The following is a 14535-nucleotide window of genomic DNA, read 5'->3' as shown; positions in this document are numbered from 1 at the left end:
CAGTGGAGGCAACGGCAGGTTATTAATACTTCTTAATTATCACTAATTTGAGTGCGAGCAATGTGAATTATCCCAACGAGATCATAGTTTTCCACAGATATACCTGCTTTGTCCTCAAGCAGAGGTTATACAAAACCCTCATTAAGGAAAAACCCTGCTGAGATGTGTAATTAGAGGACTACAGTAATGACTGTTTTGCAAACCGCTTTCCGAGTAATTTGAGGCCTGTTGTTGTGAGTGATTTTAGCCTTTGATATGATGACACGGTGGTTTAATTCATCGTGAAGACGGCGGCGTCAGCACGTGGGATCTGAGCAGGAACGCTGAGAAATTGGCAGATTTGTCGCGTTAACCGTTTCGTGCAACCAAAAGTGAAAAAAAATCCTCAAGCAGACCTTGACCTTTGACCGAGTGGTCTGGGCTTGTTTGCTTTGCTCAGTACTGAACTGGACTGTGAAGTTTGCCGTGTTTTCCAGCGTTTTATCTCCTGCGATCTCCTGCGAGCTTGTGATCATTGACAGCTGTGTACCACTCACGCCGGTGTGTGCTTTGCAGAAGTTTCGGAGGACGGATTGAATGAGAGTGAATGAGGTCAGGTTTCGGGCGTCTGGAGTCACTGTGTCAACAGTAGGGCTGAGTCACTGCTGTACAGATGTTGTAAAGACAAATATTAAAACATTCATGACGTCTATAGCAGAATCTACCTGTACTATCACTATGTGAACATAAAACCATTTCTGCTTAATCTAATACACTACAACACTGCTCTTTGAAATGATTACTCTTAGAGGGAAAACAACATAAAGGCACCAACAACCAACCAAATCTTGCTGTGTAACTGTACTGGCAGAGAATTCAGCTATAATCTGAGCAACCTTCAACTTTATTTGACCTAGTGTTCGAAACGTATAGCCGACAGTTTAGGCACGTAGGGGACAGACATGTGACTCATGGGATTTTGTAAATCCTTACTCGTTTTCCAGGTCCAATCCAAGTCACAGGTTGTGTCAAGTCAAATCGAGTCCTCGTAAGAAAAATAAAGTCCCGAGTGAAAAGACACGGTGTTAGTACCCAGCACCTGTTGCCATTGTTTCTAGAATCAGCTCTAACTCGGTGAAAAATTAATAACTAAACCTGATGATTTATTGATTAAACTTTTTGATTTTGTAGATAAATAACAATAAAGTTGTATATGGATAATAAATAAATTCATGGATGTTAGAATATTCCCCACACTGGTATGGAAGGATACCTCGAAGCATAGCGGGGACAGTGCCGGCCCTGTGAATCAAAGATACAGCCGCTAATATTCACCACTAAACTGCTAAAGACTTTAAGGTGAATGATTTTGTCACATGTTATGTCTTTAGAGCTAAACCCTTAAAAACTCAACTAATCTGCCTCTTCAGTGCAGAGACAAAAAACAAAATCTTTGAACTGAAAATGAGTAAACATCGTGCTCGAAACAGGACCGCCATCCATGTCAGCAAAAAAGCTGACGGAGAGAATTTGTGCTGCACATTTCCAATGATGTGTCCGTGGGGAAAAAAAAAATGTATCTCATGCGATTCTTGTCCTGTCTCTCTCTCTGACCCTAGATATTCAAGATATCGAGTCACGTCAGAGATCATCGTCATTGAGCACTTACAAGCCAAAAATAATCTCTTCGAAGTTGGACGATGGAAACTTCGCAGTCAGAAATGAATATCTTGTCCAACGGAAAAAGTCATGACCTCGGCGACGACACGGGCGTGCCGATGAAGACGCTGCCAGAGGACGATCAGTGAGTATTCTGACATTACGTTCAACACATATGGGTGTTTTCCTTTTGTCACTTACATGCTGGTTTAGTGCATTTTAACACAGCACGTGTCCTGAGCTACTTGCACTGAGTCCTTTTTGTGTTTCTGTATTTTGTAATACTTGTGTGAAAATCTCCTCTTGGATTCTTCCAATCAAGCTAAAAACTAAAGTTAAAAAAAAAAATTTTTTGGAAAGTGTGACTGCATCCACCTTTTGTCCCTGTCATGAGAGTTTCCCATTAATAATGACTAGGATAGTGAATGTGATGAGCGACACACTGTGTGACTCACTTCCTGCATAATCTTCCTGTTTTGTAAATGCATGTTTCGTTGTGTTTTTGCTCGCCTCAACGGGTGGATCCTTATACAGAAATGGCACTCAAACAGTCAGGTATGTCTGTTTAGATCTTTGCGGAGGTTCTTTCTGCCGCACATTTGTTTTTCATACATTTAATAATACAAAAAAAAACAAAACAAGCATGCGATTTGGAATACGGCCTATAGCTGATGTGTGCACTGTTTGCAGAGGTAGCTTGAGACGCGATAAATTAACAGTCCTGGTACATTTCCTCGTTAGGTTTGATGATCCTGAAGGAGGGCTGGAGAATGAGGGATTTTTGCCCGGTGCAGACGGAAAGAAACCGATACGCTTCACAGATGTAAGTGCAAAAGTCACAAACATGAAAACGACCAAAGGCGTGTTCGTTGCAATACAGTTCATAGCATGCTCTTCTTCCCCCTCTCAGTTTGAAGGAAAGACCTCTTTCGGCATGTCCGTCTTCAACCTGGGAAATGCCATTATGGGCAGCGGAATCCTGGGATTGGCTTATGCCATGGCCAACACCGGCATTCTCCTCTTCTTGTAAGTTAATACATATATGAGTCTCTTATGTGAATGGTTGCGGTGCTGAAACATGTCAGATCTGAAGCTATACGGCTCCACTGAGTGGTTTGCTGTGGTGGTGTGATTACAGCCAGGGGGGTGCTGGTTACTTCAGGGAGTGATTTAGTACCTGTCATGACTTGCAACATATCATGTCCCCATGATACGCCAAAATCTATTCATACCCTCTTTTTTTCCGGCTCCCGTTCGCCCCCCCCAGTTGACATGTCCCCAGAAAGGACATAGCACCGGAATAACTGAGCCATTTGCATCGCCATTTGCTCATTAACTTCCTTCTGCTCCTTGAAGAATGCTGCTGTCAAGACCACGACCCAGGTTGTCTTGGTTGTCATGCTGTCTGTGTTTGTGTAGCCGTGGAGAGAAAGTAGCACGATGGGAATAGAGAGTGGCCTCAGCGTTAGAGAGGAAGTCAAACAAGTGATGGGGATTAGTAATTGGGTCAGTGGTGTTATAACTATGCATAGTTCTGGTTTGATGTAATTACCATGCAGGCCTAGCAGAAGGTGCAAGGGATATTTTGTTTCAGTTTACATGAATTTTTAAAACTATCTGAGGCAATAGAACATTAATAGTCTTCAGTGTTGTGACAACTGATGTCAAACATAAACAACGCTTGCATATCAAATTCAACGGTGCAGTTTGTAAGAATCGGCCACACGTCGAATGCACACTCCAAACACCTGGGAGCGGCATATCACTGGAGCACCAGCTGCTGCCAACCGTAGCTCTCATTAGCTAGTTAGCTCAGTTAGCAGTGCAGCTAGCAGTCCTGATCCAGAACTGATTAGCGTGCTATCTTCAGTAGACATCGCAGCGACACAATACACCTTATGTCAAAACTGTTATTTCTCCACAGTCTGTTCATCATTGTATTTATTTTAAAATCATAATATCCCAGTAACCAAGGCCAATACACACCAAGTATCACACCTATTATAAGAAGCACACAACATTGTGTTATAGAAAATCTGCAGCTTTAGATGAGTGAAAGGGTCTGACATAATCTAGCTACTGAAAAAATGCCATTATGTTGCACCCAACTGTTTTCATTAACCCTAGGATGTAGCATTACTCAGATTTGGCAAAAATTGAGACAGACACAATCAGTTTACTGTGTCGTTAGTTGGCCTCTTGATTTTCTTGTTTTCTATTTTATCCATAAAACCCCTTTATATTATGGTACATCTCAGTGTAGCGGTTATTCCCTCAAATAGCATTGTTAACACTTGAAACACCATCTGTTTCTGAAGGCTGTTTAATCCCTGGTTTCTATAGGATTAGAAGCAAATGACTCTTATGGAGGGGAACAGACCAGAGGCATTAAAGAACCTTAAATCCTAGAAAGCAAACAAAAGAGCTTTCTAGGCACATGAGTCTTTATGTTTATGTTATTTCAAGTAAAAACGCATTACTTATCTTACATGAGCACTTCATTCAAAAGTCAAATACACCAAATAAGATTATTATGTGTTTATGGGAAAGCAAATCATACATTGATGCATGCTTCATAAAACACTGCAAACTGAAATTATCGACAGAATATAGGCAACAGTCCTGACGTCTGTGAATTGTGTCTCAGAAACATCTACTGAAGCTAGCATGCTGACCAGCCAGCCCCAGGAGCCCCAGCAGCAGTTAGCAGTTACACTTACGATATGCTGCCCTCCTGTTTGTTTCAAATATGAATTTAGGAGGACATTTCTTATTGCACCTTTAGTTATGGCTGCAACGAAAGATTATTTTTGCCGTTGATTAATCTGTTGATTGTTTTCTCCCTTTAGCTTTAGCTTATGAAATGTCAGAAAATGGTGAAACATGTTGATCAGTGTTTCCCAGAGCCTAAGATGACATCCTTAAATGACTTGTTTGTCCACAACCCAAAGATATTCAGTTCACTGTCATAGAGGAGTAAAGAAACCAGAATGTATTAACTAATAACATAATGGAATCAGGAAAAATAAATAAATAAATAAATAAATACTTGATTAATTGTTGCATCTCTAGTGGGGTATATCCAATAATGTTTTTGTTAATATGAATTTGTTCACACAGAGTTTTGCTCTGACGTTTGATCCTTCTTTCCCTTATTATGGTTCTGGCGGGGACTGAAGCTTGGAGTTGCATCAAATACCCTTCATCCTCCAGCACAGATTTAAATAGACATTCTCCCTTGTCAACGCATTTCCAGTGAGGCACAGAAATAGAGCTGGCATGAAAAGTCTTATGTCTTGCTAATGATTTCACCAGGGCGTCAGGATGCTGGACCTGTAAATAAATGCTTGTGAGTTACAGTGGAATCTGAGAGCTTGACCTCCCTCCCTCTCCTTGCAGAGGAGGAAAAATTCTTACTGCAAGAAAAACAGTGTGTACAGAAATGTCGCGAAAAGGTCAGAGCAAGGTGATAGATTTGGGATCAACCTCTGACCCATTAGAAATGTCGCGGGGCTCTGTAGGAGGACCACTGTGACTCTTTGAGACAAAAGGGTTGTGGGAAATATTGCTTTCATCCACGCGTAGCACTGCTATCAGTGGAGAATATTCATATTCTTTTCTAAAAAGACTTGCTGAAAGAATGAATAGCCTGTCCTGTTTCATGCTGAACATGTCTTTCAGCTGTTGGTATAATGGCACAAAAACGCAATTAGCATTTTGAAGCAATAAACAGCGATGCAGTGGCAGGACACTGACGTAGCGGAAAATCAGCCACCACTGTAGTTTGACTTCCCAGGCTTCATTCCCAGCGCTGGTCCCCCATTAATGCACGATTATGTCATATCAAACAATGAATTGTGTGTTTACATGAAGTGGAAACATCGTCAAACATGTACAATGCATCACGACTTAATGCAGAAGGTTGATTGTAACGTCTACGGAAATGGGCAACAGAGGAGTCACAGGGGGGTTAAAGCATTTGGTTTAAGATTGACATATACACAAGTATAACAGTTATTCACTCTTCCTGCCTTTTGTAACACAGGTTTCTTCTGTCTGCGGTCGCAGCCTTGTCATCTTACTCCATTCATCTGCTACTCAAATCCTCTGGCATTGTGGGTAAGCCTTGAGTCTTGTCTTTGCCTTTTAGGAAGAAACAGTCTAGCTAACCATAAGCGGAGTACACTTACGGTATCCAGCATAACTCTACAACAGTTCTGCTACTGCTGGAAACCAAATTAAAACACTGTGACAGAAACATCCAACACTTTTGAACTGGCTGAGAACCACTGAAACAAAAGTAGAAACCATGCTAAACTAAACTAGCAGATTAATCTGGAAAGGGCCATTAGGAGTTAAGAGGTAACAGGCAATTATAGTCTGATGGCTCTAAACACGCTGTAGCAGTTAGTTAGTCAATTACAATTAAGTTGTTTGCATGCCAGAATAATTAGCACTCAGAGGATTTGGTTTCCAGTCCGCTTAACTTCGCTATTATCTTAGATTGATTTTGTGAAAAGAATCAGTTTATTCTCTACTCTGCAAAAACTAAGATAACAAACATGAAAAAGTGTGAAATGGCTTCTTCACTCGCCCACCAATAACAGATGCACAATCTATTTTATTCTAAGTGTTTTATTGTTTTCACCGAGGGTCATCGCACCAAACACTGACTGAGTGTTATTGTTTGTAATCTGTTTACAGGAATTCGAGCTTATGAACAGCTGGGTTACAGGGCCTTTGGCACTCCTGGAAAAATGGCTGCCGGTATCGCAATCACCCTGCAGAACATCGGAGGTGGGGAGCCGGCGTGACTCAGTGATGATGGGTGTTTTTGCAAATATGCCGACTGTTTGCAAAATCCCTGCAGCAGAAAACATGAATTATGCACAATTACATGGCTTAGAGTTTATATCCATCCCCTCGAAACACTGGTGTTACACTGGCTTTTGTTTTTGGATATACAGTTTGTCCCTTTATGTATGAAATATGGGGATATACTAAGAGCAAAAAATAGGACACCTGTTGGTAAACAGCTGGGTTCGCAGTGGAGCTGGCACTGACAAACGGTCCTCCCACTCACTGAACAACGTGTACAATATCTGGCTGTTTCTCACCAAAGCTGTGTGGATACACTTTAGTCTGGTGTCATGTTGATTCAGCAACTCCAAAGGTCACATTCGTCATGCTCAAAGGCTGATTTTGAGGTTTTAATGAAGCTTCTTTCAGCTCCAAGTAAAGTGTAAAAAATGCACACGAATCACGGACTGTTGTTATGACTGGCGTTACTGGCTCACTGGTGCCAGTAGCAGGCTTTGCAGGGTCATAGAAATACTAAATATACAGAAGTGGAATCTGCTGATAAAACCAACCACGTCTTCATTTTTGTCAATCAACCAAGTCACCTCCCCCAGTCTGCTAAAACAGGAGTATACTTGACCTCAGTGTCCTCATAGTAGCTGCTCTTCTGACACTCACACAATCATAACGTGATACGTGCCTGTGCCAACAAAATTTCACGCGTGCAAGCGTGCACGGCCACACATTTTCTCACGTTGTCACATTTTCCCCCGTCTTGTCTGTTCGCAGCCATGTCCAGCTACCTGTACATTGTCAAATCTGAGTTGCCGCTGGTCATCCAAGCGTTCCTGAAGGCAGATCCCAACGCCGAGTGAGTATTATCACTTAAGTGCCTTTCATCATCTCTGTGCCGTTAGTGAAAGTCATATGATGATTCCTGCCCACTGCTGGCCCACGGGTCAGACACTGTGTGTTCAGGTCAAGGGGCCTGGAGGACTAAGTGGGCACCAAATACTTAAGTTTGCAGTGACTGAGTCAGTGTGGGGGTGTGATGAGAAAGGCAGCTTGCAATTGGCTGAGCGACCGGGGGGGCACTGACAGGCATTGTACGGTAGTTGTGTACGCACACGACATAGACCCTCAGTGCTGTCAGCTTACTGAGGCAAGAGGCTCTCACGTCAGAGTCAGGCCACAGAGACAGACACACTGCATAAGGTCATGGAGGACTGAAGTGGATTCCAGATCTAAAAACAAACTGTGTGCTCAAACAAGATCGCAGCCACAGTGGCTGTCCCCTTTTTAAACATCTCAGGCCTGACAGTTAAAAAACGTCAGCAACCCGTCTCAAGCTTGTGTGTTACATGATAAAGATAAAGATGCAGATAGTTGTATTTTCAGTGCAATACACGACACAAAGCATTTGTGTCACACGATCTCTAATCTAGAAAATCTTGTCATGTTGCTTGACCTGTCTGTCTTGTTTTACTTTCGTCGAGACTGTTTTTTATGTACTGCCATTAAGAAGCGCTGAGCTCTTCTGAAGGACTGCACTAGGATCGACTAGTCCTTGTCGTTCCGTGTTTGTGTTTGTGTATATTTGTGTCATGGTCAGAGGCTTAACTACAATCTAGATTGACGTATGAGGAAGTGTTGAAGTGACTTTCGCTCACTCGATGTCTCTCACACACACACACACAGGCACACACTCAAACACACAAATGACAGCAGCAGGTGGCGTAACATGGGTGCCAAATTCCGAGGCCGAGCATAAGGACAGGTCAGCTCAGGGCCGCCTCGCAACTGCCGAGACACACACACACACACACACACACACACACACACACACACACACACACACACACACACACACACAGACACACACACTCACAATGTACACTTCCACTCAAAGCGGCTTGCACTGAGCAGACCCACGGCGTCAGGAGGACAGGGTGGACTGAGTGGTGGGTGGGTGGGCGTCGCTGGGTGCTCGAGTTAGAGTATTAGCATGGTCACACAGAAGGTCAGATATCTGGACTTGAGACTTGACTCAGACTTGACTCCTGTGAGACTCCACGACATTGAGGCTGATGGCTTTTTGGTGCAGACGATGATATACCAATACTATTTGAGAAATGAAAAACTTTGAGCATGATGTTTGGGCTGACTTATCTCTTTTTTCAGCATAAACACATAACAGAATAGCATTCCCTAATTTTGCTTATGAATTGAACTTGTCAGTGCTCCCAGTCAATATTTAAAAGCTCTTACAATTTGAATGTGATAATCTACTTGGTAATTTGGGGGCAATCGTTTTCCTGACTTTTGCATAGTCATCCATCAGCCTGTCCTTATTATGCACACGTTCTTTACAGGACTGCTCAACCTATTTATACCATAGTTTACACATTTTACTACAGTGTTTGACTTTACTTTTTAAAAGGCGGGAAACCTCAAATTACCTCAGAATTACCAAGTAAAGTAGACATTTAAATTTGAATTGTAGGAGCTAAAACGTTGTACCAGCTTGAAATAACTGGTCTACTTTACGTGGTCATTTAATCAAGTAATCGGTTTCCTGACTTTTTAGAGTACATAATCAGTCACTTTGTCAGATTTTACAGTGTGTTTCTCATGTGGCTGCCGCAGCTGTCACCTTTCAGTAAGTACATTTTATACATATATGTAAGAACAGATCCAAGAACTTTATTGGCGATGTTGGCAATTCTTATTGCTGTGTATGACAATACAGAACTTGAACTAATTCCACTGCTATGGTAAAATCCTGAATAATAAGATAGCAATAAAACAGTTCCTTGCAAACACATCTCTCATGCAGTTCTTAAGACATGCTCCCATTGGCCCAGACCTTTGAATTGGCTTGGTATCAGCTGTCTTGAGGTTTGACTCTTGGACTTGACCTGGATGGCTTGTGACTCTCAACTCATATGAAATATCATCGTCTAGAATGACCCACTGGCCCATTGTCCAGAAAGGACATGACCTTTGTGACTTTCTGCTTTCAAGGGACGAACATACGTACAGATCTGCAGCACGTAAGGCCGTGGCAGGCAGCTGATCCCGCTGCTTGTAACTTAAAACTTTATTATTGAATCAATCAATTATAAAACAGTTCTCTGCGGGCCTTTCTCACACAGCTGACATATTTCATTATTAGGTATGTGCACCGAAAACAGTCAGCCTCAGTTACATGTTAATCTGTCGTGCGATTTTCAAGATTTACAATGTGACCTGGACTCAAACCTTGGACATGGATTTGTCTCAGCTGGTCTCAGATGACTTGGGATTTAACTCCTGGACCTGCCCATGAACAAACCCATGATCGGGTGTGACCAAAAGGAAAGTCAAATGTGAAATGTAATTGTCCATAATGACCTACAGACCCAGTGTCCATGGAAGATGTGACCTTTGATTTCAAGGCACACACACACATGCACACACACAGATCTAGTCTGTAAGCTTCAGTGTGTACAGCCATGGCTCACAGCTGATCCTTCTACTGCTTCGCCGTAATTGTTGTGAACATGACGATAAAGTTAATATTGAACAGAGCTAGACAGGCCTTCATTAATCGCACAGCTGGCACGTTTAGGCATATGCATTGCAAACACTTGTAGCTATGTATTAATACACTGGCTAAAAACTTGGCCTGGGTTGGTGTCACTTGGCTTGAGACTTGGTGGCAGCCACATTTCCCCTCACATGTGAAATTGAATCGTCTAAAATGACCTACTGACCAAACGTCCAAAGATGATGTGACCCGTAATCACTTCAAGGGCATACGCGCACGCTGGCGCACACACACACACACAGATGATGCTACAGCATGTAGGACAATGGTAGACAGCTGATCCCACCGCCTGTGTCTCGATCAGAGGGTTAAGAATAACAGGCTTAGCAGCTTAAAAAGGGGGCCGACATAAAGACCATTCTATACACAGGACTTTAGAGACAGTTGTCTTTAATGGTTTGCCCATGAGCTTTCCGTTTCTGGCACTCTCCTAAAATCTGCAGCTACTGATGTTTGAGATTGCCAACACTGCCCCTGGATTACATTTGTTTTTTGAGTGAGACGTACAAGAAGAGTCCGTCTTATATACTCCATTGTGTAAACTAGTGGCTTCCCACCTCAGGGTCTCAATCTGTTCACATGTTAATAAACAAGCCGTTAACCATGTATCATCTGTTTATTGTTAACAATCATATGGGGGCTGACTGAAGGCTGGAAATATATCAGAGGACGAGGCCAGAACACCGTGACACTGAGACAGTCGGCTAGTCAGTGAATGCAATAAACCACCTGATTACATCCTGGTACCGACATGCCCGCATGTCTGAAGAGCACACATATACATGTCATTATGTGTGTTTATGTAAGGGGAGGAAACGTGTGGTTCCCATATTTAGCAGCTGGTGATACAGCAGCAACACTGGATCCGTCCTCAAATATCTTTCAGCTTTAACTGGATTCTTAGTTTGGGGTGATTAAATGCTAATGACACCAACTTTATGAATATCATATTCAATTGCTCTCATAATCCCAACCATCCTACACACTGGACCTTCACACGATGCCTTTAAGGTTGAAATTTAAGGTTGAAACACTAAAGAGAAGGACGGAGATGGCAAAGGTGTGATGCAACAAGCTGACACTGGTGGTAACGTATACTGACTCCGTCACTGCTGCAATGTTGAGGCTCCACCACGTCTTCCCTTTCTGCGACTGCGAACCCGTCACATAAATCATCGGAGTTATGTAACCATCTATTCCAGTATGTCTGTAGAGAGAAACATAAGCAGACATGTTTTTTTTCCACCATTTCAAGGCCAATGATGTTCCCAGCAGGTTGCTGTTGGTCTGAACCAACATGAACCATTTGGGCCAGTACTTCTTTTTAACAACCTTATGCCGTTTGACAAAGTGCTCTCAGACTACTGGATTTGAGAGAAAAGTAGCACCTACAGTTTCACCAGACGTGTAAACCAATTTCAAACCACTTTCCTGCTCTATTTTCGTCTCTGTCTCTGTGTACTGTGTCTCTGTGCCAATGTTTGAAATACTGAGCTCACCAAAGTAAACTAGATTTGTCTCCCAACAGTCTGTGGTACTTGAATGGAAACTACCTGGTCATCATGGTCTCTGCCTCTGTCATCCTGCCCCTGGCGTTGATGAAACAGCTCGGTGAGTACAGCTAATACAGCTGGACCGGTATTGTTGAAAACTTTAATGCAACTGCAGTAAATCAGACATGCCCTCAGTGTATCTGACTTTCACTGTTAGACCTACATCATGTGTTAATGTTGCAAAGCAGGGGACACATTTGTGGAAAGTTCTCCGGGAAACCTTTTGAGAACTCTTGACTGAATTTCTGTAACTGGTACCTAGTTTCTATGGAAGCCCATTCCCACCTAAAAAAGAAAAAAAAACATAATTGCAAAATACCCATAGTGATACAAAATGATCATCAATGTAAAACTTTAAGCTTTAGCAGAAAATAAGCACCAAATTTTAGAAAATTACTTTCCTTTACTTTTCCAAGAAATCTAGAAAGTGAACTCTAATAGAGTTAATTGCTTGAAATATGATAAGAGTGACGTTTTTTTTATTTGTTTTTTTTAGATTACATTACTTAATATTAGACTTTCTACATACACTATTAGCATATCATTCTTAATTTTAGCACTCTGAATAAAAAAGGTCAAGATTAAAGGAAAAAAATCACTAATTTAAGTGGAAAGTTTCTTGAAACTAGTGTATGAGTATGATTATGCTGGTACTTTAAATATTTTTATGTGGCTTCATTCAATTTAATACAGCTTGGTTTACCAGTAGATATACAATTTTAAAGCAACATTATGTAACTTTTTTACCTTGAAATAACAGCTTCAATCATGTTCAGTGTCTTGTAACCGGGTGAAAGGTGTCTCTGTCTTTGCCACTCCCCCCCATCACATGTTTCTCCACTGTGTCACTTCGGTGAGAGGGTAGGATCACAGCGTTACACACTATTTATTTCAACATACAACACATAACATCATTATGATTTGACTTGAGTTTTGTTTGTTGTCAGCACCTACATTATGGACCTGGGATTTGTATATCTGACTGTGGTGTTGCTCTCAGAGACTGTCTCGTCTCTACATAATGTTGCTTTAAGGTTTCCAGACTAATTGAGGCATAAATACATGTTCATTCTTAGTCCTCAGATGAGTTTTAGAGTATACCATCAACTCGAAGATAGAAACTAGTTATAACTCTTCAAAACAGTACATTTAATCTGACATTGTCCTGCCTCATTTCACCTTTCTGCCTCTCTGGAACATCGTCTGTCTTCACTCAGGCTCAATTTTTGGATCCTTAATCTAGTTGGTTGTTGTTCAGCTCTTTTCAACTGTATCTCAAAGCCTTTCGGACATTCAATTCCAATATGCTCACGTAACACATGCTGCACATTTGCCAAACGTGTTTTTTTTTTCCAAAACATTTTTCACCTTTGGGACTCTGCGCCAACTCTGATAATGGCATTTTGATGGAGTGACCTTCAAGTCAAGCAATTAGTGTTCATCTTTGTCCCGCCACTGGCAGCGAAAACAGCAGGTGTCCAATTAGACATCATTTTCCCTGCGATGATCACACCCTGATCACAGCCTGAACTTCCCACACACACACACACACACACACACACACACACACACACCCACACACACACGCACGCACGTTAAAATGTGTTCTCTCTCTGGTGATATAGTGCTGTGAGGTCATTCTGATTTGGCATTTTCATGCCGTTGTTCTGCAGAAGCCTCATTCAGAGAGCAGCAGGAAACCCTCTGACCGTAAACTTTGTGGACGTCTTGTGTAACTGCAACACAACACATGAAGGCCAAATGGTTCAGCTCAGTCTAAATTAAGCAACCTCTCTTGCTTTATTTCCAGGTTACCTCGGCTATACCAGTGGATTTTCTCTCAGCTGCATGGTGTTTTTTCTCAGCGCTGTAAGTTTGCCTGGCTCACACAGTGGCACATCATCACAGTGGCTCTTAACAAGGAGCCTCATTTGTTCTGGCATGTCATCTTGGCACACATGTTAGCTCACTTTCCCACCTTCGTCTCTTTCCCACCCTCGTCTCTATTTTCGGTGGTATGTGGCTATGTTTGATAAGGCGAATGTAAGAGCTGCCTGGACACATCAAAGGTTGAGAGTAAAACCTCAGTACTTACAGGCTGAGTCACACTAATCTGATGTGAAAAGGCTTTTTTGACCTTGCGAGGGAATATCCAGGGACCTTGTTTACATTCCCCTCATCGTTATGTCTTTTCCTTGATTATACTTTGCTTTTCTTTTTTGAAGGTGATCTATAAGAAATTTCAGATTCCCTGCCCATTCGAGGAATTCTCAGCAAACAGCACCGCCGCTCACCTCAGCCTGAACGTTTCAAGCCACGGGCACGAGTACAGCAACGGTCTGGTTCACGAGGACGATGCCGACCACTGCGTCACACGCATGTTCACCATCAACTCACAGGTAGGAGGCTCTGGGGGAAAAATAAATAAATAAATGTTGAAGCCTGCATGTGCTTCTCACCGAAGTGCATTGCCACATTTATTCTGGGCCTGCTAATCATAGACCGTCATGTGTTTGTTTGTCCCTCACAGACAGCGTACACCATTCCCATCTTGGCTTTCGCCTTTGTCTGCCACCCCGAGGTCCTGCCCATCTACACCGAGCTCCGCAAGTGAGTCACCCCTCTTTCAAGTGCGGTATTTGATACCATGCCTGTGCAGAATTTGGCATTCACTCAACTCTCATCTCTCTGATTTTAGTCCAACGAAGAAGAGGATGCAGCAGGTGTCCAACATCTCCATCCTCGTCATGTACACCATGTATTTCCTTGCAGCTCTCTTCGGCTATCTGACCTTTAAAGGTGAGAGCAGCTGTCCCCGGCACTGTTTTGGAGTTTGTGTTTACGGTATTGTATTCTTTGTAATTTGGAGTGTGTGGGTCCTCCTCATGTGGGTTTCTCTGGTTTACCACAGCTTCAAAAACATGCACAGTAGGTTAATTCTCCTGTCAGGGCCCC

At 42.4% G+C, this 14535-nt stretch overlaps 1 protein-coding gene across 2 annotated transcripts in view; it reads left to right on the top strand.

The window, feature by feature from the left end:
* Positions 1-14535, top strand: part of LOC119021790 (sodium-coupled neutral amino acid transporter 3-like) — a 30955-nt gene that overhangs the window by 10058 nt on the left and 6362 nt on the right. Inside the window, exons 2-13 of one of the 2 annotated variants that reach the window (XM_037102290.1) lie at positions 1599-1783; positions 2173-2193; positions 2380-2461; positions 2549-2664; positions 5684-5757; positions 6343-6435; positions 7228-7309; positions 11556-11638; positions 13391-13449; positions 13806-13979; positions 14111-14190; positions 14279-14379. In XM_037102290.1, the coding sequence (XP_036958185.1) occupies positions 1680-1783; positions 2173-2193; positions 2380-2461; positions 2549-2664; positions 5684-5757; positions 6343-6435; positions 7228-7309; positions 11556-11638; positions 13391-13449; positions 13806-13979; positions 14111-14190; positions 14279-14379 (1069 nt within the window). In that variant the 5' untranslated portion in view covers positions 1599-1679. The remainder of the gene's footprint in view (positions 1-1598; positions 1784-2172; positions 2194-2379; positions 2462-2548; positions 2665-5683; positions 5758-6342; positions 6436-7227; positions 7310-11555; positions 11639-13390; positions 13450-13805; positions 13980-14110; positions 14191-14278; positions 14380-14535) is intronic. The other variant, XM_037102291.1, reaches the window with a different exon arrangement.

Source organism: Acanthopagrus latus, chromosome 6, assembly GCF_904848185.1.
Source record: "Acanthopagrus latus isolate v.2019 chromosome 6, fAcaLat1.1, whole genome shotgun sequence".
Lineage (NCBI taxonomy): Eukaryota > Metazoa > Chordata > Actinopteri > Spariformes > Sparidae > Acanthopagrus > Acanthopagrus latus.
Note: the sequence above shows the minus strand (reverse complement) of the source record. Positions and strands in the feature narration are given on the sequence as shown.